Here is a 25881-nt window from a genome sequence, read left to right as displayed (position 1 = left end):
CATTGGCACAGACACACAGACTCTAAACATGGCTGGAGGCTGAGGCGTCGAGAGCTGTTTATATGAACTTTCTGCAGTCAGAGGTAGAAAGCTGCCCATTTGCCCACCCTCTGGGCCTTATAAGAAGGCTTCTCCCCCAGTGGCCAAAGGAAGGGTGAACTCAGTAAGGGAAGAGCCTAGAGATGAAAGGGTTTGACTGGCTGCAGAGCTGGGTAGGATGGGCGGAGCCTCAAGGGCACAGATTTAAAATCCTCCCCTGGCTGGACCAACTGGAGACGTACCAGTTAGAAACTACCTAAGGACACTAAGGTAGGCCCCAGGAGAGCGTCCTGTCCTTCCCAGGCCTCATTACCTGAAGGGCTTCACTGTTTCCAGCTTCTTTTTCCAATTTCTTAGAAAAGAATTAATCTTCATCTTTTCTGTACTTTTGTTTTCCCTGTTACCTTCTCTGTCTTTTTGACGTACACCTCCCCAGTTATTTCTAACTGCTTCCTCACACTTGAACCCGAATGAGTCTAAAGAGTCACATTCCACTTAATCACTTGTACTTTCCTCTGGAGTTCTCTGGTTTGGGGGGTGGGGGGGAGACGTGTTGTTGTTGTTGGTGGTGGTGGTGGTGGTTGGTTTTGGCTTTTTAGGTTTTTTGGAGTTTTTTGGGTTGGGGGGTTTTGCCACACACATAGACGTTTGTATGTAATATAATGTTTCTTTTCATCTTAGACATAAAATTATCCTAATCTGCCTGTTTTTAGAACAAATCTCTTCACTATCAATCTCTTCACCTTGAAAAGGGCCGGACTATAAAACCCTTTCATTTATATGCCGTTTTAAAATGTACCTTTGAACACCATCTTTTTCCTCACTGTTGAAAGAATGTGCATACTCGTGTTCACGGTATGTTTTTGCTACTGTTACATTAGCTTGGCATCCAGTTGTGTGCACAATGATTGCAACTTTAGTGTCAAAATAAATCTTTCTCTGACCAAGAAAATGAATTCAGTTTTCGGTATTGCGTAAGGGGTATACTATAATTTCCTGCTTGCTGTTGGTAGGGCACCTTTGCCGTTTCTGTACCTAAATTTAGATGTTCTCTGAGAGGTGGGAGAGTTGACCTTGCATGAAACAAAAGTTTAGAAGTTGCAGCAAGAATGTCCTTCATTCTGTGCATGCATTCATGCAGAAATCATAGCCAGTGACAGACTCCAGAGCCTTAACTCTAGGAGGGCCGGTGGAGGAGGCAAGCTACTTGCTCTCCTTTTGCTCTGTGTGCTAACAATGTGTGACGGCATTGACATTCTGTCAAGTCGAATGGAATTGAATGCACTCACTCAATATTCACTGAAAATATCAGGACAGCAAAGGCACAGAATTAGCTACTGTAAGAAAGACAAGTTCAGACCCTAGGAATTGAGATGAGACTTGACAGATGTGCCCCACGACTCAGACTGTAGAGGGGGGTGGCATTGATCATGGATTAAAGGCAGGTGAAAAACTCATTTCACTGTGAGGTAGACAGACACATTCCTCGCCCAGGCCAGAGCTTGCCATTACCCTACAAGAGTGGCTCGTCAGGGTAGTTCCAGTACAGGAAGTTTTGAATGCCTACCTTGGAAATTTGGACTATAGGCAATTAAAAAGCACTTAAAATTTTCAAGGGAGAAAACTGCATATGGAAAACGGTATTTGGGGGAGGGGAGACCAGGCAGGAATGGGTGATTGGTGGCTGAGAAAAAATGTTTGTATTCTGGCTTTGTCTTCGCAGGGTTTAGCTTAGAGCAAGTCTCTCCGATGCATCTCCCTCATCTCTTCCAGGTGCTTTCCTGCATGCATTCACCTTTGTAACGTGTACACACTGCTTTCCAAACCTACAGTTGCTCCCCAAGAGTGAGGGGGGCAAAGACTTGACATTTCTATATTTTATGGCACCTCATGGCTTGGGGCAAACCATCCTTTTCATGACCATTTTTATCTACTCTGTGTGCGTTTAAAAGGTTTTTAAAATGATGTGAAAAGTAGCAAAAGCCATAAGCATAAAGCCTGTGGCTCTCGTCAGGAAAGACTCCAGCGTCTGCTCTGTGCTTGCACTTTGTGTTCGTCGGTGAGGTTCCTGCTCTAGGGAGACTGCAGTCATTCATGTCATAAACCGCATGACGGTGTTCTAGATAAACAGAGCAGACTTTGCCCGATGCTGGGGACACGGACCTGAGGCTTTTCTGGGAGGAAGTCGGACTCACTGGAAAGCAGATCACAGGCTGGAGGATACTGAGAAGGCAGAGGTAAGGCCTTGGTCAATGTGTATTTCATGAAGACCCAGGGGAGGTCTTTCCATTAAATGAACATCCATGTCATTGTAGTCTACAGTTACACCTTTTGGGTAGTTTCTTTTCAGAACCTAGTTTCTAAGAAATCAAATGTTCACTTCGGTTGATAATTGAGTGGGTTTTCTAAATCTCGAATTGGAGATTCAATTTCCTACTTTTGATTTGCTTTTACATGTTATTTTGAGTGGTCTGATTTGTTTACCCTTTTCCAGGCATTATGAAAGACTTCTACGTCAGTGTTACTATCATAGTTACAGGTCTTTGCTTTGTGGAAACAGTGACAAACCCATCAAGAAAAAGCAGTGTTTCCCTGGATCCTGAGTACCAGAGGGATGGGGATCTTCTGGCAAACTGGTCTTCTACAAGACACACATCCCAGAAATCAGACGCCATGGATATGAGTTTCTATTTCTTTAGAGTTCTCTTCCAGCCTCACACAAAAAAAGAACAGCACATTAAACACCTGGACCTCAGTAACCATCGCATATCAAAACTGACCCTCGCCCCTCTCTCGAATTTGCATGCTTTGGAGGTACTCAACCTCAGCATGAATGCTATCCACTCCCTCTGGCTGGATCTGCCCCTGCCTCCTTCCTCAGAGCAAAGGCGCCACAAAAGCTGCTCCCACAGCCAACTCCCTCGGCTAAAGGTGCTGATACTTCAAAGGAATGGACTCAGTGGCACTCCTAAAGGTGAGCGATTTGAAAGCATAGATGAGACAGAGAGAGAGTTTGTGGGGAACTGGTGTTTTCTGTCAGCAAGAGTTCTTCTGTATTTATGTTCAGTTTCAAGGGATCGGCTGAAAAGGCAAAGCGGTGACCGAGAAAATACAATAAAGGCGTTTCCAAGAGGCACTGCCTGCCAGAGAGGAATTTACAATTAGTGCAGCATAATGCCCCACTTTTTCAGTCGCATTAATGTAGTATGAGTTTGTCAAGAAACACCAGGACTATCTAGGTGCTAGATAATAATCTCTGATGTATTTAGTTTGGGCTTTGGCAGTTGTTTGTTTGTTTGTTTGTTTGTTTGTTGAGATAGAATTTCACTCTGTAGCCCAGGCTGGTCTGGAACTCCCTATGTAGACCAGAGATCTGCCTGCCTCTGCTCCCCAAGTGTTGGGATTAAGCATAAATGCCACCAAGCCTGGCTACGCTATCTATTTGCTTGCTATATGTATTTATTAATATGTGCAAGCAGTGAGAAATAATGTATACAGGTATTTTAATATATAATATCATTTAAATTAAGCATGTTGCCACATTTACAATTTTTTTCTTGAAACATATTTTGGCTTTTTAGTGTGTCCTCTAAATGTAGACCAGGAATATCTCAATATCATATAGTTGCATGTAAAACTTCCTACTATGAAACCAAAATCAGAATTTAAGCTGCACCCTGGAGGTACCGCCTTCAGTTTTCTGGAACAAGAGAGTTTTTGATTCAGAGCCGAAGGAGGGTCTTTTAAGGGGTACATAAAACAGACTTACACCAGCCTCCTCTTCCCACCCAAGTCCTGTTCCTAAACTGGGGCGGAATTTCAGAGAACATTCCCCCCATCCGACTTTCAGATTGGAGAAAAGCCTTCCATTTGTGCTTTTTCAAAGCCCTTTGAGAAAAACCCTGGCGATTCCCTTCTCTGCTGCCAAAGGTCCCGGGTAGAGATGGGCTTCTTCCTTTTGAGGTTAAACTTCTGGCTTCAAGAATAGAAGAGGGGAAATGGTGAATTTGTAGAGGGAACCACAGAAAAACAAAACAAGTCAGTCCTGCCTCTGGGGTTCTGTCAGAACTCTGGCAAATGACGCCTTCAAGTTAGGAAGGATTCGGACGCCCCGAGCCCACAAAATGTGAGGATCTGATTGGGCATCATAGTCCTTTATCCAGTCCTTTCGTGATGTGAGCTCACGGCCTGCAGTCAACATACACAAGAAGTTTGCCCCAGGTTGGATGCCCGGCAACACCCCTTGCTGTTCTCCGATTCTGTCTAGGGCTGGCCACACAACCTTGAATCCCATCTCCGAGGGGAGGAGTTGGTGAGCCGTGCCTCTTGGATAGTGTCCCAACTGCTGACCTGCCTTTTTCTCCTCCTTTTCTGCTCATATGTCTAAATGATAATGTCTAGATAATGCAGCTGCCCCCCGGTCTATAATCACCATAAACCCATCACAGGCCACAAATACCATAGGTCAGAAATTTATTTATATATACCTGTTGGAGTTCCAATATTAAATGACTCCCACTAAAGGCTCACGTGTTTGAACACGTGGGTCCTTAGGTGATGATACTGAGTGGGAAGGTCACAGAAATTTTAGAAGGAAAACAAAAATCTTGCGGAAGGAAGGACATCACTGCGGGGCGGACTTTGGGGCCCTTGCCATTCTCTCTGGGCTTCAAAGCTTGGATGCAATGTAACCAGCCAGCAGCCTGCTCCTGCACCACCCTGCCTGTGGCCACGCCTCCGCAGCCATAGTGGGCTCTAGCCCTCTGGAACTGCGGACCAAAACCCCTCTTATCCTTATGTTGGCTTTGCCAAGATAGTTTATCATAGCAATAGAAAAGAAACTAACCAGGCACCTCACCCAGCAGGCATTGCTGCTTGGCTCACCTTCCCTTAGACCTTCTCAGGACACTTACATTAGCAGGAAGCTTGAAGAAAACCGTGGAACACAAAGTCCATTTTCTGATAAAATGGTGGGTAGATATCTCATGTAACATTGAACACAATACTGAAAGGTGTGAACCCGTGGCTGCGGGACACACTTCCATGCCATCGTAAACCAAGAAAAAAAAAAAGTAACTCAAAGGCTCCATAAGCTTTATTCAAATTGTTAAGATTCAATGTAAAAGAGCCCTCATGCCTCTGTAATGCAGGAAGTCGTGCTCAGTACGTGGTAGCAATTAAAAGATGTAAAGGTAGTTTGGAAACCTGAAAATGATTTGCAAATATTGGTTTTTATTGCTCTCTTGGCACAAATTGAAAACAACGGTATAGGAATAAATGATTAATTTGCTTCTCTCTAAATCTCAAACTGTCTTTTAAAATGTTAAATGGTTATTGGCATGAAGGGGATCCATAGCCCACTCTAATTCATGAGCAGAGCACTGTGCATGTCTACTTAGCTGTGTTTTACTGGTCCTGAACAGTAATAAATTAGAAACACCACAGAAGGCAGCCCTCCAGCAACTAGCCATGTAACATACACTGCCTCAAAATTCATGGCTTGTATCTTTAAATAGTGCCTGTCTATATGACACTCAGAGTTATTATACAGTTAAAGCATCACACTGACTAATCTATTGTCAGGCAATCCTGTGTGTTGAGTCAACTGTGATGTCACCAATAAGCTTTATGTTGAGGAAACACCCTGGTCAGGTGCTGGTCAATACAAAAGAGAAGCCAGGCATGAATTTAATCTTAATGATAGTTCCACCTTCCACCCAGAACCTTGGAAGAGCTTAACTTAATTAACTCTTGAAAAGGGAATTAGTATCTTTTAATGGCTTAAAAATCAGCATACTGGTTTTTATATGACTGTAACATAATACCTGAGATGAACAACTTAAAAAGAAGGAAGTTTTAAGTCATAGTTTTCGGCCCATGGCAGTTGGTTCTGTTGCTCTGGGGCCTGTTTTGAGCTGTACATCATAACAAAAGCACTCGGTAGAAGTGTCTGACCTCGTGGTATCAGGCAATGAGAGGTCACAAGAACTCCAAGTCCAACAGTCCCCAGCAGGGGCATGTCCCCAGTGGCCTCAAATTATCTCTTCAAGGTTCCACTTCCTTCCAGTAGCTCTGAGCTGGGGACTAAGCCTGTAACACATGTCGTCTTGGGCACACATATCCCGGCCACAGCAATCAGTATTTTAGAAGTTTAAAGCAATGGGGTCAGCCTCTAAGTCCCTCACCAGGCAGTATTTCAGTACTTTATACAGTGAACATGCTGGGGCAAACACCTTTCTGTGGTTCCTGGGAGGCTGACAGGTTGGACTGCTGTCCTCATGTTAACCCATCCAAGTTTCAGAAACCAGAGGGCTGCCTTAGAGGCAAGGTGAGAGAAGAGTTGACATTGGAAATGAACAGAATTGAGCAAGAAGGAAAATGCAGTGTCTTATAAAACAAAAGCTTTCTGTATCCTTTAATCCTGTACCCACAGGATTTAGATTCTAGAAATAAAAATAACTATTGTTCTCAAAATCAATTCAGTTTCTGAAGGCATAAAATGTATGGACAACATTAGGCTAAGAGGACAGGGCTTTGAGTCCCTTACACACCTTGATCACAATAAGGGAGGACATGTCGAATAAAATGGCTCACCCTGGATCATTGTAGACACTACTATAATTTTAAGTACTTGGAGCATGAAGCCATAAGGCCAGAGTGGTGGTGTGCAGTTATCCGGTGAGCACTTGGGAAGGCATGCAGAAGTTCATAGTTCAAAGACAGTGCTCACTGAGGTGGTGGTTAGACTCCGGTCTCCGCCCTTGTACTTACTGACCCTAATATGATTTCCAGGAAATAGTAGGACTGTCTCTGGCCACTTAGATACTGGATGATTCAATTCCACCCCTTTCTAGCCTAGGTAATCATCAGAATGAAGTTCTATAGTTAATTCCATTTCCTCAAAGTCGCATCTGAGTTTTCCTCTCAGCACTGAGTGTTCCTCTCTGAAAACATGGACTCTAACTGCCGCGGATGTTCCAGTGCTGGCCAGCACCGCATCACTTTGTTCATTTCAACTACCCATCACCAGTGGCTCAAATAAGAAGCACATTCTTCCCCACTTAGAAATGCACCCTGGAAACATAGATATGTTACTCAAATCACCTAACTCCATATTGGGAGACCTTAAGTAGGCAATGGCATTTGTAAAAACCATACCAGTCCCTTAATAAAACAAAATTTTAATCTTCTACAGTTGAAAGAGGTTCCTGATACTGAGTCCTGTATCCACAAGAAATTTACCCTGTTTGGGAAATCTTGGGTTGGCTTTATGAGGGAAGTTGAATAAGACATCTTACTGTCTTACTGTATTCTATTTACTTACTGACCTTAAACAACTCACCATAAGGAAGTCTTATCTCTGAGAGCGAGGAGTATACAGGATCAGCAAACATGGCACACACTGTGTAAAGACCAGAATACAAAGTGACAGTCATATAAAATAGCTTAGCACTGCTTACTTCTCTCTCTCTCTCTCTCTCTCTCTCTCTCTCTCTCTCTCTCTCTCTCGTATGGAATAGAGTTTATTTAGGGCATGGGGGAGTTGAGAGGATAGTAGAGACAGAGAAAGGCAGAGAAGAGGGAGGAATGTAGAGAAATAGAGGCCGGCCATGAACACGTGGAGGGTAGGGAGGGAGTGAGGAGAGAAGGGGCAGAGAGGGAAGAGGGTAAGGGGGTAAGAAGCAAGAGAGCAAGAGAGTGTTTGTTCCCTTTGGTGTTGATGGATAGCCCCGAAGCTCTTACTGTGGGGCCCACTCCAATCTTTTCTGTCCTCATTTCTTCTTTGATTTCAGGTACAGTAGAATATTAAAAGATATTCAGGTGATCCACAAATGTTTGAGATCTATATGCAATGCAGGATATTTCTCAACTGCCATGTTGCTATATTCACGCTTGTGTGGACCTCCATAGTGTTGGAGGCCCCTACCCTTGCTTGCTCGGAGCCTTCTTGGATCTGTGCTCTGACGGTAAGCCATCAGACCTGAAAAACAAGCCATCTCCCTCTCCAGATAGGACGGAGCCATCACTGCAGATGTTTCTCCACACCCTTAGTGTACTCTGTCCTTCCCCTTCGGCTCACCAGCCCCCCAGCTCAAGCAAACACTGGTTTTTCTCCTGCATTGTAAGCTCACACTTATGTGAGTGGAATCATACAATACAGACAGAACTTGACTTACACTGGTTCAAACTGAATGTCTCTTTGGTTTTACAATGATGACAGAAGAACGCAGTCAGTAGAAACTGAACTTTCGTTGTAGAAAATTATTTAAATCCTGGCCAAGAGTTTTCCCCTACCTTTGTTATTGAATTCCCAGATAAAAACCACATATAGCCTTTATATTTTTAATCAGCCTTAAGCAGCACAGTAGCCGGGCAGCCGTCTACCCTCTATGTTGTTGGGTCTTCCTTTCCTATAGATAACTCCAGAGTTATTACTTACCAGTTCCATCTGGACTGCTCTTAACTACAATTGGGCAGCCCTCAGGGCCATGCAGCTCTGACCCTTAACCCATAGCGGCTTCTCCTTTCTCTCCTCACATTCTTCTTTGTGGTCCCAAGCCCCGGAAACCTAACTCCCTATGTTTCTTCTGCCCAGTTATTGGCTGTTGGCATCTTTATTCACTAATCAGAATAAACTTGGGGGCAGGCTCCCAGGAACTATGTGCAGACTCCAGGTCTTGGGGGCACGAATTTAACATTCAATAGACAGTAAAAGACAAAACCTCAACATACTTTGCACTTTGTTTTTGTTCCCCTGGGGCCTTTGATACGTAATATATAGTTCTGTATGACACTGGACACTGGCAGAGTCATGGCTCCCAGTCTGCCTCTTGATCATGAGGGTAAATAGCCAGTGACTTTGCACTGCATAGTAAGCTATTAATGCTTACAATATTAATAATTTAATATATTATTTGGCAGGTTAGTGTATTAGTAAGAGTTCTCTAGAGTCACCGAACTTATGGATAGTCCCTATATAGTAAGGTAATTTATTATGATGACTTACAGTCTGTAGTCCAATTCCCCAACAATGGTCAGGTGTGAATGGGAAGTCTAAGGATACAGTAGTTCCTCAGTTCCACAAGGAGTAGATTCCGACAGACGTGCTGGCAAGTAAAGGCAAGCAGGTGAAGAAGAGCAAATCTTCCTTCTATCAATGTCCTTACATAGGTCTCCAGCAGAAGGTGTGACCCAGAGGAAAGGTGTGCACCACCATGCCTGGATCTGGGACTTGTTTTGACCCAGGTTGACCTTGAACTCAGAAATTTCCTTGCCATAGTCTCCTGGGATTCATAGCCACTATGTCTCAAGATCTCATGTCAAGATCCAGGTCAAAAACTTGTATTTCCCAGCTTCAAGATCTGGATCACAGGTGAGCCTTCCAATTCTGAATTGTAGTTCATTCCATGTATAGTCAAGGTGTCAACCAGAAACAGCCATTACAGTTTGTTATATTAAAGCCATTTTGACATGATATTTTTAGCCTATGGGTTTATTGAAATGCAAAATCATTGTACATCAGGGAGCATCTGAATGTACTTTTTTGTTTCAGTCCAGAATCTTTATTTCAGCGTAATTATTTTGATGTTTACTCATGTTATCATAAATATTAAATTTTGTTATTTTTTTATTGATGAGTATAAGTCATAAGTCCATCATCGACCTGCTGGTAGATAGGCTATTATGCGGGAGGGTCTAAATGCTGCAATGAAGTTGGGTGGAGAAAGATAAACTACTAAATAGACACTCAGCAAAAGAAAGGGAAAGAGTGTGTGTGTGTGTGTGTGTGTGTGTGTGTTATGCATATGTTGATTCCATGTATTTTCCTCTGTTGCTTTCCAACTTAATATGTTATGTGTATGTGCATGCATGCTTGTACTATGTGTGAGCACACATATGTATGAGTGCACATGCATGTGTATGTGCGTGCATGTAAAGGCCCAAGTTTGCCATTGAGTGTTGTTTTAGTTTTATGTCGTTCCTTTGATAAAATACCCTGACCAAAAGTGACCTGAGAAAGAGAGCTTATTTGGCTTAAACTTCTAAGTCACATTCCACCATTGAAGATGTCTGGTAGGAACTCAAGGCAGAAATCTGAATGCAGAAACCGCAGAAGAAAGCTGCTTGCTGGCTGGCTTGAAGGCTTGTACTTAGCAAGCTTTCTTGGGGGGGGGGGGGTGTATTTTATTTACATTTCAGATTTTATCTCCTTACCCCACTTCCCCCCACCACCCAGAAACTTCCTATCCCATACCCCCTCCTCATGCTTCTATGAGGCTATGTCCCCACCTACCCCCACCCCCAGTCTCCACTCCCCACCCTCACATTCCCCTCTGTGTTTGTCCTTCATGGGACCAAGAATCTCCTCTCCCACCTATGCCCGACAAGGTCATCCTCCCCTACATATACAGATGGAGTCATGGGTCCCTCCCTATGTGCTCCCAGGCTGGTGGTTTAGACCCTGGGAGGCTCTGGTTGGTTGGTATTGTTGCTCTCCTCATGGGGGCACAAACCCTTTCTGCTCCTTCAGTCTTCTCTCTAACTTCTCCATTGGGAAACCCTTGATCATATCAGTGGTTAGCTGTGAGCTAAAATCACCTTCCCAGGAAGTCGTGCTGCCCAGAATTGGCTGAACTATCCTATAACAAGCAAGATAATCCTTCACAGACCTGTCCACAAACCAGTCTAACTAGACAGTTAACCAATTAAAACCCTTTTAGGATGTGCCAAGTGGGCAGTTAATTCTAAGTATGACAAGCAACTTCCTTGAATGATCTCCACCTTCCATTAAGGCAAGGTCAGTCACTGAACCTGGGGGTTTTCTGTTTTGGCTAATGTACCTAGCCAGCCTGTTCCAGAGATTCTGAATTTACCCACTAGTTGCTGAATTTACAGGTGGCCTACCACCACCACCTGGCTGCTTTTATATGAGAGCCAAACACTGGTCTTCATAGTTGTATGATAAATACTTTACCCACTGAGCCATATTCCAGCCCTCTACCTTATTTTTTGAATATGGTAATAAGTCTCTCACTTAACCTAGAGCTCACCATGTTGGCTAAACTGGATGGCCAGCAGGCTCCTGGGACCCTCATGTCTCTGCCTTTTCACAATGGGGTTCTACACTCACTACCGTGCTCAGCTTTCATGGGAGTGCTGAGAGTCTGAACCCAGGTCCTCCTGTTTTCACAGAGGTAGTTATCCCCTGAGCAACCTCCCAGCCCAGAGAAGTTCCAGACAAAAGCCTCAGAATGAGAAAATTATCAGGATAAAGAAGCCCACTGCATAGTGATATGGAGGCTCTTTCTTTAAAGATAATAACAACCTGTAATAATCCTAGACACAAATGCACTTAATGATGAAACATATGGATACTTGGGGAAAAAAACATAGTTCAATATCCCTCATCAATAAATTGAGGAGACAAGCAATCAGTAAGACTCTAGCTGAAGTGATAGTCTTATCAAAATGCTTGATCCAGTTGGCATATATAAAATGATCCTTCCAGAACTAGAGTGATGGCTAATAGGTTAAGGGTTCTTGTTGCTCTCATGGAAGACCCAAGTTCAATTCCCATGACAACTCATGACCATCTGTAACTCCAGTCCCAGGCATCAGGAATGAACATGATACACACACAGACACATACAGACACACACAGACATACACGCACAGAGAGAGATGAGAGACAGAGAGAGAGAGAGGCAAAAAATCATACACTTAAAATAATGAAATAAGACAGAAGTTGGTATCAAGAATTGGGGTATTGCTGTGGCAGAACTGACGATGCTATTTGTTGAAGGAATATGGAAGACTTTGAGACTTTGGACTAGAAAGGCAATTGGACACTCTAAATGGGGCTTAATGGACAATCCTAGCAGGAACATGGAAGACAGTGCTAGGGGAAACTGTGGGGGCCCAGCTCTAGAAGTTTCAGAAGAGAAGAATGTTAATATGTGGCTTAGAGACCATTCTTGTGATATTTTGGCAAGCATGTGGCTGCTTTTTGCCCTTGTCCAAAAAAAAAAAAAAAAAAAAAAAAAAACTGCCTTAGGCTAAACTGCAGTATTTTGGATTAATGACAATGACATTGGCAGAAAAGATTTCAAGACAGCCTAGTATCAACTGTGCTGCATGGTTACTAGTGATGACTCTTAAACAGATCTGCGATGGAAAGGGAGCAGGTGGGACAAAGAGGAGAAAGGGAGGGAGCACCAGGAAAGGTAATGGAGATAAATCCATGCACCAGGAGATAAAAAGTGTAAAGAAAACTCTGATGCTAAATGGAGTAACGAGAGTAATGACCTCAAGGCAAGACTCCATTCAGCTCAGATAACAAGCTGTGAAATAGAATTCAAGAAAAGCTTAGGCAGAGAAGGAAACCATTCACAACAGGAAGCTGTTGCAGCTGTAATTGATCAATGGGGCCAAGTTGAATCCCCAGCAAGTAGCAGAACTTGTTAGTTTTAGCCACATGGTTCTGGCTCTAAGAGTCAAGAATACAAGAAAGCAGTTGTGGAGTCTTCCTCTGCAGCTAAGGAATGCTGCTAAAGCCAGGCGTGTGTCAGGCATGCATGGAGGCCCAGAGACTAGGTGAGGCTGTGAAAACAAAGCCTTGATTGCCCTGGAGACCCCAAGATGCTGGAGATGCCAGAGTCGTGGGATACACACTGAGGAGAGCTGTTAACAGGAAGTGGAACCAGCCCAAGAGAAAGAAGAGTGCTGCAGTCAACAAAGATGAGAGAAGTTAGAGATCTGAGGAGCCTTTTGACATCAGACATGGACATGCAGAGTTTGGAGTTTGCCCGGCTGGTTTTAGGTCTTGCTTTGGTCCAGTGTTTCCTCACCATTCTCCCTTTCCTTTCTTTTGGAATGGTGATGTATATCCTGTGCCATTGTATGCTAGAAATACGTGATCTGACTTTTAATTTTGATTTTACAGGGGTTACAGGTAAGAGATTGCCATGAGTCTCAGAAGAGACTTTGAATTTTGGACTTTCAAGCAGTACTGAGACTGTGACAGACCATGGAGATTTTGAAGTTGGACTGGATGCAGTTTTGCATTATGATATGACTATGATCCTGTGGGGACTGAGGAGTAGAATGTGGGAGGTTGCCTAAGAATGGCCCATAGGCTCATATATTTAAATGTTGGGTCTCCAGGGACTCCACTATTTGAAAGGATTAGGAGGTGCGGCCCTGTTGGAGGAAGTGTGCCCCTGCAAGTGGGATTTGAGGTTTGAAAATCCAGACTCAGTTTCTCTCTGACTGTAGATCCAGATGTAGAACTGTCAGCTACTTCTCTAGCACTATGCTGGCATCATGCCACCATGCTCCCATGGTGACATGATAATGAAAGACTAAGCCTCTGAAACTATAAGCAAGCCTCCAATTAAATGCTTTCTTTTATGAGTTGCCTTGATCATGGTGTCTCTTCACAGTCAAGCAAGAAACCCCGGGACTTTGTGAACATTGAAAGTGAAAGATTTTTGAAGTACTTAGAGTATAAAAAGTGCCCGATTAGCTGGGCTGTGATGGCACACGCTTTTAATCCCAGCACTCAGGAGTCAGAAGCAGGTGGACCTCTGAGTTCAAGGCCAGCCTGGTCTACGGAGTGAATTCCAGGATAGCCAGGGTTACACAAAGAAACCTTGTCTTGAAAAAAGGAAAAGGAAAAAGAGTGCACAGTTAAGCAGAACCTTCGAGTCGTTGTTTTCCTGCCCTTCAAGCCTCTTCCTCTACTGAGCTCCTAGAAACTTACTCAGTTCAGTTAAGCATTGGGATATTTTAGGAAGCATGAATTCACGTTTCTAAATAGGCCAGACAAACACAAGAAATGTCAGAGAATCTGTGGTGCTCTTCCCAAGGCCCTCCCAGTCCCATATGTTTGCACATTCAGATATGAAGGATTATCCTCTGCACGAGGAAATGTGTCTTCTTTAGAGGTTGTGTTCAAGTCTAGAGGTTGTTGACAACTACCCTTCTCCTCGGCCTCCATGTGAACGCCTCTTGGCACTTGTAATAGAGCTGAGAATGAGCTGAGTGAACAATTGGGAATCATTGGGAGAAGAGGCACTGGCATCTCAGGACAGTGGGCACCACACAGGGACTCCAGGCACAGACGTTTACAAAGTAATATGGTATTTCACACATGTGCATGCTAAGTAATACCAGCTTTGGCTCGCTCTCTCTCTCTCTCTCTCTCTCTCTCTCTCTCTCTCTCTCTCTCTTTCTCTCTCTCTCGTCACTTTTTGATATAGTTTTCTTGACCAATTCTCTTTCCTCCCCCCCTCTCTTTCTCTCTCTCTCCAATTCCTTCTCTCCTATTTCATGAATGCGGGTGACACTGAGTGGGGGGTGATAGTGGAGAGAAGAACCCACAAAGTAGCAAAGCTGGGCTGCATATTTCAGTTATGTTACCCTCTCTCTTCATAATCAGTCTTGTCATCAATACCGTGTACACAGTAGGCAGGAAATAAACTGTCTGGAACCAAACCAACTTGATCTGCTACACAGACATTAAAGACTGATGTTTGAGAACCGCGCCAAAGAAACGTGAAATTGCAAGCACCTCCCTGGGAGACCCATCTGGGAATTAAGTTTGCAAGGCTGCTGTGACTAGCACCTCGTTCTCTGACTGACTTCTCAGTGCCAACAGGAACTTCTGTGTACTTCCCAGAACAAAGTCAAACAGGAAGGCAGAGGCTAGATCTCCATCTGATTCCTGCGCTGGAAAGCAAGGCCTACCTGTCATCTCTTTACCTTTAAAAAAAAAATCTAAGAACATTTAAAAATAGTTATAATACCAATGATACACAGTTTTAAGAATGGAAACGGCTAAAATCAAAGACATGCATGTGTGGGGCATGGAGTAGAATCAGAACCGGCAGTGAGATTTTGGTTTGTTTAAAAACCCAAATATGTTCTGTATGGTCTTGTTTTAATCCCAGGTGTGGGATAAGAGGCTGCTTCGCAGCAAGTGATTATGATTTGCCACGTGCACTAGCAAGGGCGTGAATTTTGCCAGCTGCAGATAGTTTATTCTGGGGACTCTGGAGAGGGCGTAAAGGGGAGAGCCCTGAGAGAGCCTGAGGGGGCTGCTGCTTCCCCTGCTTATGGTCCCTGCTGTTGGGGTTTGTCAAGGGGTCCTGAGCAAAGAGATGAGAGGAGGAAGTTGGAGAATTCTAATGGAGACTGGAATGGCCCCAAGAAGCTCAACATCCCTAATCAGCAGGAAGTAGTGTGAAGAGTTCCACGCCCCCTTTCCTTCTAACCTTCTTTCTCTCCTACCTAGTGTTGGAGGGTTGGACGGAACTAGGATGGAGTAAAGGTTGGGAAGGAGGTAGAAGTATAAGAACCCAATTATAAAGCAAAAAAAAAAAAAAAAAAAAACCACCTACAAGAACCCTCCAACAGAACAAATGGGGAGGATAGGGGTGGATATTCAACATACAGTATACACTTACACACAGTATACACTTACACACAGTATACACTTACATACAGTATACACTTACATACAGTATACACTTACACACAGTATACATACACTTACACACAGTATACACTTACACACAGTATACACTTACACACAGTATACACTTACATACAGTATACACTTACATACAGTATACACTTACACACAGTATACATACACTTACACACAGTATACACTTACACACAGTATACACTTACACACAGTATACACTTACACACAGTATACACTTACACACAGTATACATACACTTACACAGAAAACATTCTTATGTAATACAGGACCATGCAAAATGAATATACACACTGAGAACCTTTTATTTTTTAAAAAAAAGCTTTAAAAACTGAGTAAAAAAAACCTTTAAAATTGGAAGAATTCATTTACATAGTAATAAAGCCTCTGGATCACTTTTTCCAGTGCTAACATGGGAATATCATTCAGTTTTACTCACAGTTAATCAAATTGACAAATATCTGTTAATTACCTCACTTAATCATGGTTTGATTTTTTTAAAAATTGATTCTTAGCTAAAAAGAGCACACACTAACTAGTGAGACAGCTCAGCTCGTCAAAAAAAAAAAAAAGGTGTCTGCAGCCAAACCTGTGATGATCTGAGTTCAAATCCTGGGGCCCCCATGGTGGAAGAAGAGAATAACTCCTGATAGAAATCCTCTGCCCTCTGCACATGCACTGTGCCATAAACATATAAATATACAAGAGATAAATAAATTAATAAGTGAATGTGTGATAAAAGAATAGTACATGATCATTTGAAAGAAAGAACCAATGTACATAAAGTTGAAAGAGAATTTTTCCATATCCCTCTTCCCCTCCCTCAACTGTCTTACACCAGACTATAGTGACTATTAATAATTTGATTCACCTCCTTATTTCTGCCTACTCGAAATACATACCTACATGTGCTTGTAATGTGTATCCCACCAAGAACATTGTGATTAATAAGTCTATACTACTTTGACTTCATTTTTTCCTTCCTATTCAGTGAGTTCATGTGCTAATTGGCCCTGGTTTCTCTCAAGACCACTTATTTTTTCCCCCCAGTGTTAACACACTCTGACAACGTCCCACTCGAGAGCCATTAATACCTCCCGTTTTCACCACACGCCACGCAGCAGCAAATAGCACCAGTTTAGGTTTTAATCTGCTTTTCCTTTTCGCAGGACTGTGGAGGCTGAAGTCATTGCAGAGTGTGGATCTGTCATTCAACAGGATAGTTCACATCGGGCTGTCTGATTTCCGTGGCTGCCGGCAGCTGGAGAGCATCTATTTAAAGGGCAACAGGATCCGCACGATTCACCCAGAAGCCTTCAAAGGGCTCAAAAACTTACAGGTTCTAAAATCTGTCTTACAACCGTCTTAAATACGCAGGATTGTGGTTGACTAGATTAGAGAGCTGTTTCCTTTTAAGAGTGTTTCCATGTGCAGGGGTACTGGCTTGTTAAAGTGTGTGAGTCTATTTAAGACCTCCTGAAACAACTGAAGTCTACTGCTCAAAAATTAAAGGTCACAACAATGGACATGAACTTAATAAGAATTCTCAGCAGCAAGAAGTCACATATTAGGCCTAATATGGCTGTGTTGATAAGGTGCCTACCCAGAATGCCTTGGGCCCTAGGTTCAGTCTCCAGCACACAGTTGTATTCTGGGGTGGGGATAGAAGCAGGAGGATCTTTAAGTTCAAGATCATTCTCAGCTGCATACCAAGTTCAAGGCCAGCAGGCTTAGAAGAGACACTGTCTAAAAAAAAGAAAGAAAGAGAGAGAGAGAGAGAGAGAGAGAGAGAGAGAGAGAGAGAGAGAGAGAGAGGAGAGAAGGGAGAGAGGGAGGGAGGGAGGCAGGGAGGGAGGGAGGGAGGGAGGGAGGGAGGGAGGAAGGAAGGAAGGAAGGAAGGAAGGAAAAATAAATTGTTATATTATTTACCAAATCAATATTAAATGAAATTCAACTCCAAGTGCCCATTGACCAGTTGGCAAGGAATTAAATGTGCTCTTTAACAGTTTGAAGGCAGAGTAGTTCCAGGCCAGCCAGAGTTATAGAATGAGACACTGTTTTAAGCAAACAAACAAAGAACCGATGCCACCTGCCTAGGCGGTGCCAGGACTCTTGCACAAACTGGAGCCTTTGGGAGGACTTTCTGAGCCACTGTGGCCAATGCTGAGATGTCACCAGCTCAGGACCATACTGGCGGCTGCTGGCCATGACCCTGTAGTTTTCATGTCCAAAGCATACCAGGGCAGTAAAAACAAGAGTGGTAACAGTTCACATGTGTGCACCACTCACCACACGCCACGTGTTACTCCAGACACCACTGGCATTCATCGAGGGGCAACATGAAATTGTCTTCTACATGAATAATTAATATAAAATTATCGAGGTGATATATTTTACATTCCATTTTTCAGACATAGCCCTTGATCTCTATTGTGTGTTTTGTATCTCCACATTTTAATGCTCAGTGGTCACGTGGCTACTGGCTGTCATATTAGGCAGCCTGGACAGAGACCATAGGTCGTTCCCCAGCATTATATGAAGCACTCTTAAAGATAAGCTTCCACTGCTCCTTTGCAACCACCATGGCTCCCTGAACGCTCCTTGTGGAAGGCAGACTGAGGAAGCAGAGATGAAGTGGGGGGCGGGGGGCTCACTGTCTGAAATTTAGCCTAGACTCACAACCGCATCACAAGCAAGCTACAGTGTCTCTGGGCCTTAGTCTCCCGTCTGTATAATGGTTCCCTGTAAGAAGGAGCTTAACTGTGTATGAAGCACTTAGCACACCACCTGGGGTGATTAAAGCTGTTCTCTAATATACAGATCCAACGGGGTTGCTCCTGATGCTTAGAACCCTTCCAAGACTTTACAGGCAGAGCCTGACCCCTGCCTGCCTCTCCAGCCTCATTTCAAGCTGCGTTCGCCTCGTGTATTACTGTCCTGCCTGCTTGCACTTCGGATCTCCCCTACCCCCACTTGCACCTCCTCTTTACCCAGAAGACCTAGGGCCATGCATCCTTCCAGCTTTGGTTGAATGTCACTTCCTCGAGGAAGTTTTCCTTAGTCTCTCTTTTCAGAAGCCGTCAACATGGCTGCATGTTTCCTCACTGCACCGGTGCCAGCAGAGTTTGAGCATGGCTCATTGTTCATGCCCAGCCCCTTCCCCGCTGCCACCAAAGGGCAATCTCATACTTGCAGAGAACACATTGTACCTGATTTTGTTTCCTAGAGCTAAGCTGGGTGCATTTTAAAACGCCTGTTGAATAAACGAAGGGATGGATAATGGGAGATGCCCCAGCGTAACTTCAATTGTCTATTGATGTATCCGGATTTACCGTAGCTTTGGAGGTAAAAGTGCACACATAGATCACCTGGCAATGTCTATGGGTCAGGGATTCAGACATAGCTTAGCTGGTGGGTGGGGGGGAGCTCCAACTTATTATGGTCACTCAAGATACTTCACTGGTGTCATGGCTGGAGTCACACCTGAAAGTCTTACTGGGGAAGAACAGCCACCTAAGCAAGGTGGGCAAGATTGCTTCCTTATCGGGAGGCTGGACTAAGGGCTCGGTTCCTTATCAGCTGTTGGGTTAAGTCTCCCCTCAGGTTTCTGCCCTGAAGTGTTTTCCGCCAGGCTGCCCATGATATACCATCTTTCTTTGGAGGTAGTCATCTCTCTGACATTCTCTGCACTCTGTTAGAAAAGCATCTCTACTATGGACTGTCGTCATGAAAGCAGCATCCCATTGTTGCTGCTGGAGACAACTGGCTAGAAACCAAATCAAACTTTCCACCTGCACTGGAGGGAAGAAATCATTTAAGAGCCTGAATGCCAGAAGGTAGGACTATGGAGAACCACTTTGGCTTCTGTCTGCCATGGAAGATATTAGAGTGGAAAAGCCCCCCTTCCCTTGGCTGTGCTCCCCACTTGGCTCTGCTCCCCACTTACTTGGCGGTGCTCCCTACTTCAAGGGCAAGAGCCTGGCAGGTTGTGAAGGAGCCATAACTGGTGTGTACTGGTTATGGGCACATCTATATGTGGAGTTTGTCCTGTATGTTCCGTCCTGTGCATTTTATTGTGCTTTATGAGTCTCCGAAGCTCGAGGTTTTAAAAAAAAATTAGCATAGGCAAGGTATAAATCATCTCTGAGCGTGTTGGGGGAAAAGCCATAATCAACAACTCGCCAGAACTGGGAATCCTCTCCCAGTCCTGTGCGTGGCATCCCCTTGTGTGTGGTTGGCAATAGCCCCAGATATTGGCGGTGGACTGTGATGAAGATGTTTGGTACCAGGAAGCTGCATAGCACAGTGGTTGGCTTCTCTCCTCTGCTTGATGAATTTCACATTTGCCCCGTTATGTTAGCCTTCCTGTGGGGATACCTTCCCAGAAGCCAAATAGATTTTTCAAAACATAAATCCATCGGCATACTTCAATGGGATGAAATAAGTTTCAGTGACGTTTCAGATTAGCTTTTCTTTTCTTAATCTTATCTCGTTCTTCTTGGACATGGTGTTTGTGCTGTAATACACTGCCTGGCTCCCAACCTTCCCGGAATAGATGTACCTTTCAAATGCTACAGGAAGGTGATTTCTTTTGCTAAGTTCAATTCCATTTTTGTCTTTTCTCAGAAATTACTCTTCCTGCATTATTTCATTCATTTCCTTTCCTCCAGACTGGTTTTCAGTGCCATAATTTGTAGTTCTAAAAAAAAAAAAAAAAAAAAAAAAAAGCTAAGACACGTAAATACACTAAAAAGAAAATGTCTGCTCAAAGAACATGATAACTCAGTGTGATGCTGAGACCAGGCACCCATGAGAGGAGCTTCTGACGCTAGGCAATGCCAGGCCCAAGCACAGTGCTTTTCCTCCCTGTCCTGACCCCCTGCCTCCCATTTTCAGGAGCCTTCCATGAGCATGAAGACCGCATAGCTGCTCCACACAGGAAAGTCACCTCATTAAGTTCGTGAGAAACCCAACTCTATTTCTCATGATTTTCGTTCGTGATGAAGTTTGGTTGTTTGGCTTCTCTTATCTCAAAAATGTATATAATCTAAGGTGCTTATTTAAAAACCGGCCTCGGTCAGAGGTTGAGGGAAGGGGATTGGCATGAACTTGAAGCCAGCCTGGATCATATAGTGGATTTTTGGTCATTCTTGGTGGACAGGAGAGAAATTGTTGACCTTGGCAATGCATGACCTTTCTGTCCTCTTTTGATAAAGCGAGGTTGGAATTCTCTGTTTCTGATCTTCTGTTCAGCTGTCACCACCTGAGAGTTTCCAGATGTCTCCTTCAGACTAATGTGGTAGCTCACGGAGGGTTGTTTTGACGTGAAGACACACAGCTACAAGGCCAGAAACCATTGAAATTCTGTCCTCTAATCCTGTGGAATCTCCACTCTTGTTGTTTGAGGCAGAGTCTTACAGAGCTCAGGATGGTCTCAAACTATTTAACCTTTATCTCCTGACCCTCCCGTCTGTAGCTCCTCAGTGCTGGGACTACAAGTATGTACTACCACACCAGATTTATAATATGCATTCGTTACTGAGTACCTGTGACCCAGACCCCTTTCCTGACTATGTTCTGTGTGGAATACACTGTGTGGCTTAGCTGAACTTCTTCCTCTGTGGGAAAGGAGAACTATGGAAGTTGTTGGGAGACTCTGAGATTATATATATATATATATATATATATATATATATATATATATCACTCAGCAGAATGCCTGGCATACAGTACACCAGTATAGCACTAACCACAGTCATACCTAAAGTAACTTCCCCTGCTGTGTCATGCCCTGTGGTGTACAGCTTCAGCACACCCTGCCCCACCACTTGAGTCACAGAATCATTTCTGTCCCCTGGTTCTACACATATCTGTAACTCTGCGTCATCTTGTAGTTACTGAACAGCCAGACACAAATACACAAAAAAACCCATGTGCTCCTACCTGAGATAGTAAATAAATCACAGTTCTCCTGGGTTCCACAGCCTCTTCAGTAACCATCCTCTGATATATCCAAGATGATGGTATTTTGAAAAATTCTTGGCCTGGATACCATTCTGAACGGTAATAGCACGTGAGTTTGGGTTTTACCATAGGTAGTAACTCATAAGAAACAAAGAAGATGGAATGTCTGGGTGTCTGGAGAACTTTTACAAGCATCTAACACATTCAGCAGTGCTAGGAGGTGAGCTCCTAGAAAGCAAAGAAGTGTCAAGACTGCAGAGGCTTTGTGGACAGAGCAGTGTTTTCAGCCCAGTCTTCACTGAATTCTCTACTAGACCTGAATTTGTATTGCTTTTGCCTTTATACAGATAGACATATCTCTGTATAACTCCATATGTATACTCGTTTTTAACCTTACTGTCCTGTGCACAGACTGACCTAATTTGTTTCGTTTCAGGTGGTAGACCTCAGAAGCAATGCACTGACCACTCTTATGCCGATTGTGACCATTGCTCTAGAATTGCCCCACCTAGAACTTGGCTTGGCTGATAACCAGTGGCAATGTGGTGAGAGCAACACCAGCTTCCAAAACATCACCTCTGCATCCTGGAGGGAAATGTGGAATGCTATCTGCAATGTATCTATGGGTAAGCGAGAGGCATTACTTTCTGATATGGTTTCATTTTGACCTGGAGAGTGAATATAAGAAGGCAGTCTCCTTAAATGTAGTGACAGTCTCTAGAAAGGGCAAGGATGCTGATACCTACCTGTCTTAGTCATGGTTCTATTGCTCTGAAGAGACGCCATGACCACAGAAACTCTTATGATGGAAAACACTTCACTGGGTTTGGCTTACAGTTCAGAGGCTCAGTCCATTATCATTAAGGTGGGAACCATGTTGGTGTGCAGACAGACATGGTGCTGGGGAAGTTGCTGAGAGTTCTGGTAGATACCAAGAACAGAATGTCACACTGGGCCTGGCTTGAGCATCTGAGAGCTCAAATCCTGCCCCCAGTGACACACTTCCTTCAACAAGGACACACCTCCTAAGACTACCACTCTCTCTGAGCCTATGGCAGTCATTTTCTTTCAAACCAGCACACCGCCCCAGTCAGCACAGGGCTGGGTCACAGGATAATCCCTGGCACTCCACCGTCTCCCTTGGCTTCTGATGGTTTTCTTCACAGGGTCAAAGAAATGAATCAGTTCTTTAGCTAGAAAAGAAATCTTGCCTAGAAGCTTCCAGAATATCACAAGTTCATCCCAGTTCTTAATGATTGATTAAAGAAATGGCTTTAAAGTCTGAAAAATTATCCCCAATGCCTACCAACCTCTACAGTGTGACCTCTGGGTACAGAACACATGCACACAGATTTGAAAAGTAAAGTTTCATTTGGTCTGATTCTCATCCCTTTCCCATGAGCAGATTATACCACTGAAGTGGGGCAAACTGGGAAGGGTTTATCCCCCTGTTACACTAACTATCCTGAAAACAAGATTTATGACAGACAAAAAACCCTTGACTCTGACCTATTTGGGTCCATCATTAAAGCAGACCATAGCTATGGAGTTAGAAGACATTCATGAAGAGCAGAGGCGGTGTTCAGCCGGGATTGGCATTCTGAGTGCAGAAGACAAAGTCGGATACTTTACTGTTTATCAGAACCGGGGAAAAGTTATAATACGAATACTATTACAAGCCTATAACAAATAAGACACGAGAATAAAGCAGGTGCTATATAGGGGTAATAAAATGTTCTAGCAAATGCAAAGTAGTTGAGGGTGTGGAGGAAGGAGAAGCCCTCTTATCCTGCTTCCTCCTTTCTGAGCCTCCGTCACACAGAAAGCCAGAAACAACCTCCTGGGCCCATGCGTAGCAGGCGTATGTCTCACAATCTTATAAAAATGTACACAGAGCGGTATGCACACTGTGGGCATTGAACAATGAATGAATGAATGAATGAATACATGAATGAATGAATGAATGAATGAATAAATACATGAATGGATACATGAATGAGTAAAATTACTTTTTATCTGAAATATAGCTAGACAGAGATTAAGGAGGGTTCACAAAAGTTCTGAAAGCCTGGGGTCATTCAAACATCTCGTCAGTGTGTTTTTCTATTTCCCTCTTGCAGAGAATGAGAAGCCATATGTGGAGACTCCCCATATCAGAATTTCCAGGGATACACACCTTCCTCGCTCTCCTCCAAGTCACTTGAAAAGCCTCATCCAGAGCAAAGCAGAGTGGCCCCGGGCAAGAATGGACAGGCACCTTTCTACTCTGGGGAAGGAGGCAGAGGTTGGCTATGGTGATCTCAAAGGGATGTGGCCACAATCCCTGACAGAACTCAGAGACTCCCAGGATGAACATGTCATTGGCAGAAATGGTCAAAAACCCCCAGACCTTGCCTTGGCCATCTGTCTGTCAGTGCTCATCACGTTTGTGGTGGCTTTCTGGCTGGGGGTTTTCGCAAGGCCCTATATGGACCAATTACTACTACGGCAACAAAGACACCTAAACAAAAGGCATGCCTCAGATAATGCCTACTCAAACGAAGGCTTCCATGATGACGTTGAAGGTGCTCAACACCAAGGGACAGATCTACACCAAACTACCCACCACCTAAATCTTTTTGAGAACCAGAACCCTTCCTGGATGACAGAGCCAACCCCACATGGTGCTGTCCTATCAGAACGTATGCTGGGAAGCAATGGAATGGACCTTGATAGTCAGCAGAGCCCAGAGCAATTCGAGGACAGCAGTGAGTCAAGAAGTGACGATGGCAATGTGTTTCCAAATGGCCATGTATCCCATTCTACACTGCATGAACTTCCAAACGCTGATGCTCACAAGCCAATTTCAACAGTGCAGGATGACCATGCTGTTCTCGAAGAATCACATTATGACATGGTGGCTCCGGAATATTCTCTCGTTGACGATGTGACGGATAGGTCTTCCATCACTAGCCCTCTGGGAACTTTCCCCAGCTCTATCAATAGCGGGCAGGATGAATTCTACCCATCACAGCCAAAAGATGTTGTGAATTCCTTCTCTAAAACTCTAGCACATACAAACACTCAAGAGGCTGAAGAGAGTATGGAAAAGGGGTGCCCTGAACCTTTGGGAGCCATGGGCTCACAGGTGGAATCTTCTGAGGAAAGGCATGTGACCGATTCCCTTAGGGAGCTGGCCACACAGCAGCCAAGCTTCCAGGAAGCTAATGCTGAGGAAAGACTTTCCCATGTCTACAGTGAGGTCCTATACAATGACCCAGCCTCCCTTATGCCAAGATGGGGCAGTGGCCAATATGTCAGCCCTGCTATTGAGGAGCCTGTGGAGAGGGATGCTCCTTTTGACTTTCATTATGACTTGGTGACCAACTACGAGTCTGATTCTGACGAGGGCTCTTTGTTTACCCTTAGTTCTGAGGGTTCTGAGGACACAAGGAGCTTGGTTGAAGAACAGGCATCTGTGGAGAATGGTGGGGCCAGCCATCCCCTCCCAAGCAGAAACCTGAGGGAGTACGAGGACAGTGTGATATCAGCAGAAAGTGTTGAGGACATCACATCACAAAGGATTCTAGAGAAATGTGAAACGCAGGAAGCTCACCTTGGAAACACTCTCATTTCTGGTCTAGACTCTTGTGTGTATGAGACTCATCTGGAAAATGACTCTAGCTCCCTTGACTCTGAGAATATATCAACATGGCCCCAGTCCCCGGGACATAAGCTATCACATCATGAGACTCTGGGCACATTTGTATATGATGACATAGGGCCCCAGTATGAGGCAGTAGACTGGCACTACTCCCTGAGAGACCTGGAATTCTCAAATGCAGATAGTTCGCCATCACCACCGTATTCTGATCAAGATCCCTCAGATCCTGAGGAGCACACCAAAGAAAAGTAAACATTGGTAAACGGCACCTTTCAAGGCCAGAAGACAGAGTTCTGTTGGTAGTGTATTTGCTCACCATGCACAAACCCCTGGGTTCAAACCACAGCACTGTATAAATTGGGCACACTGGCACATACTGTCAGCCCAACCGTTGGGAGGCAGAGGCAGGAAACAGGCATGAGACTGAAACAGCTTTTGCGGGGTAGATGATGTCATGTTCTAGCAAATGTGGGCTCTATTGCCCAACAGTCAGCTCATGAGAGACGTCAGCTCTACATATGACAAGACCCAGTCTCCCACCCAGATTCTAGGATCACATCCTTAACTGCAGCTGCCCAAATCTGCATGGTTATACTGGAACCGGAAAATCATAATTTTTCTTCACAAACACGTGCTCCAAAATTCACTTTCTTAGTCAACAGTACCACAGTGTCAACCCAGTCAACCCAGTCAACCCAGTCAACCCAGTCAACCCAGTCAACCCAGT

At 44.1% G+C, this 25881-nt stretch overlaps 1 protein-coding gene across 2 annotated transcripts; it reads left to right on the top strand.

The window, feature by feature from the left end:
• The first annotated feature begins 102 nt into the window (after nucleotides 1-102).
• Nucleotides 103-25846, top strand: Lrrc66 (leucine rich repeat containing 66). Of its 2 annotated transcripts, none has more exons than XM_034508339.2 (6): nucleotides 103-309; nucleotides 2163-2276; nucleotides 2534-3013; nucleotides 16717-16886; nucleotides 21948-22137; nucleotides 23632-25846. In XM_034508339.2, the coding sequence occupies exons 3-6, from the start codon at nucleotides 2539-2541 to the stop codon at nucleotides 25404-25406; spliced, it is 2610 nt and encodes an 869-aa protein (XP_034364230.1). In that variant the 5' UTR covers nucleotides 103-309; nucleotides 2163-2276; nucleotides 2534-2538; the 3' UTR covers nucleotides 25407-25846. The 2 variants fall into 2 exon arrangements, with proteins under 2 accessions (XP_034364230.1, XP_076794767.1); XM_076938652.1 differs by having other exon boundaries at nucleotides 267-309; nucleotides 1763-2276.
• Nucleotides 25847-25881: the final 35 nt, after the last annotated feature.

This window comes from Arvicanthis niloticus, chromosome 7, assembly GCF_011762505.2.
Source record: "Arvicanthis niloticus isolate mArvNil1 chromosome 7, mArvNil1.pat.X, whole genome shotgun sequence".
Taxonomy (NCBI): Eukaryota; Metazoa; Chordata; class Mammalia; order Rodentia; family Muridae; genus Arvicanthis; species Arvicanthis niloticus.
This window is presented reverse-complemented; position numbering and strand designations above follow the sequence as displayed.

Coding starts and splice junctions, on each gene's coding strand:
- Lrrc66 (XM_034508339.2), top strand. CDS start 2,539: ATGAAAGACTTCTACGTCAGTGTTACTATCATAGTTACAGGTCTTTGC. Junction 3,014..16,716: donor ACTCAGTGGCACTCCTAAAG/GTGAGCGATTTG, acceptor TCCTTTTCGCAG/GACTGTGGAGGCTGAAGTCA. Junction 22,138..23,631: donor TATCTGCAATGTATCTATGG/GTAAGCGAGAGG, acceptor TCCCTCTTGCAG/AGAATGAGAAGCCATATGTG.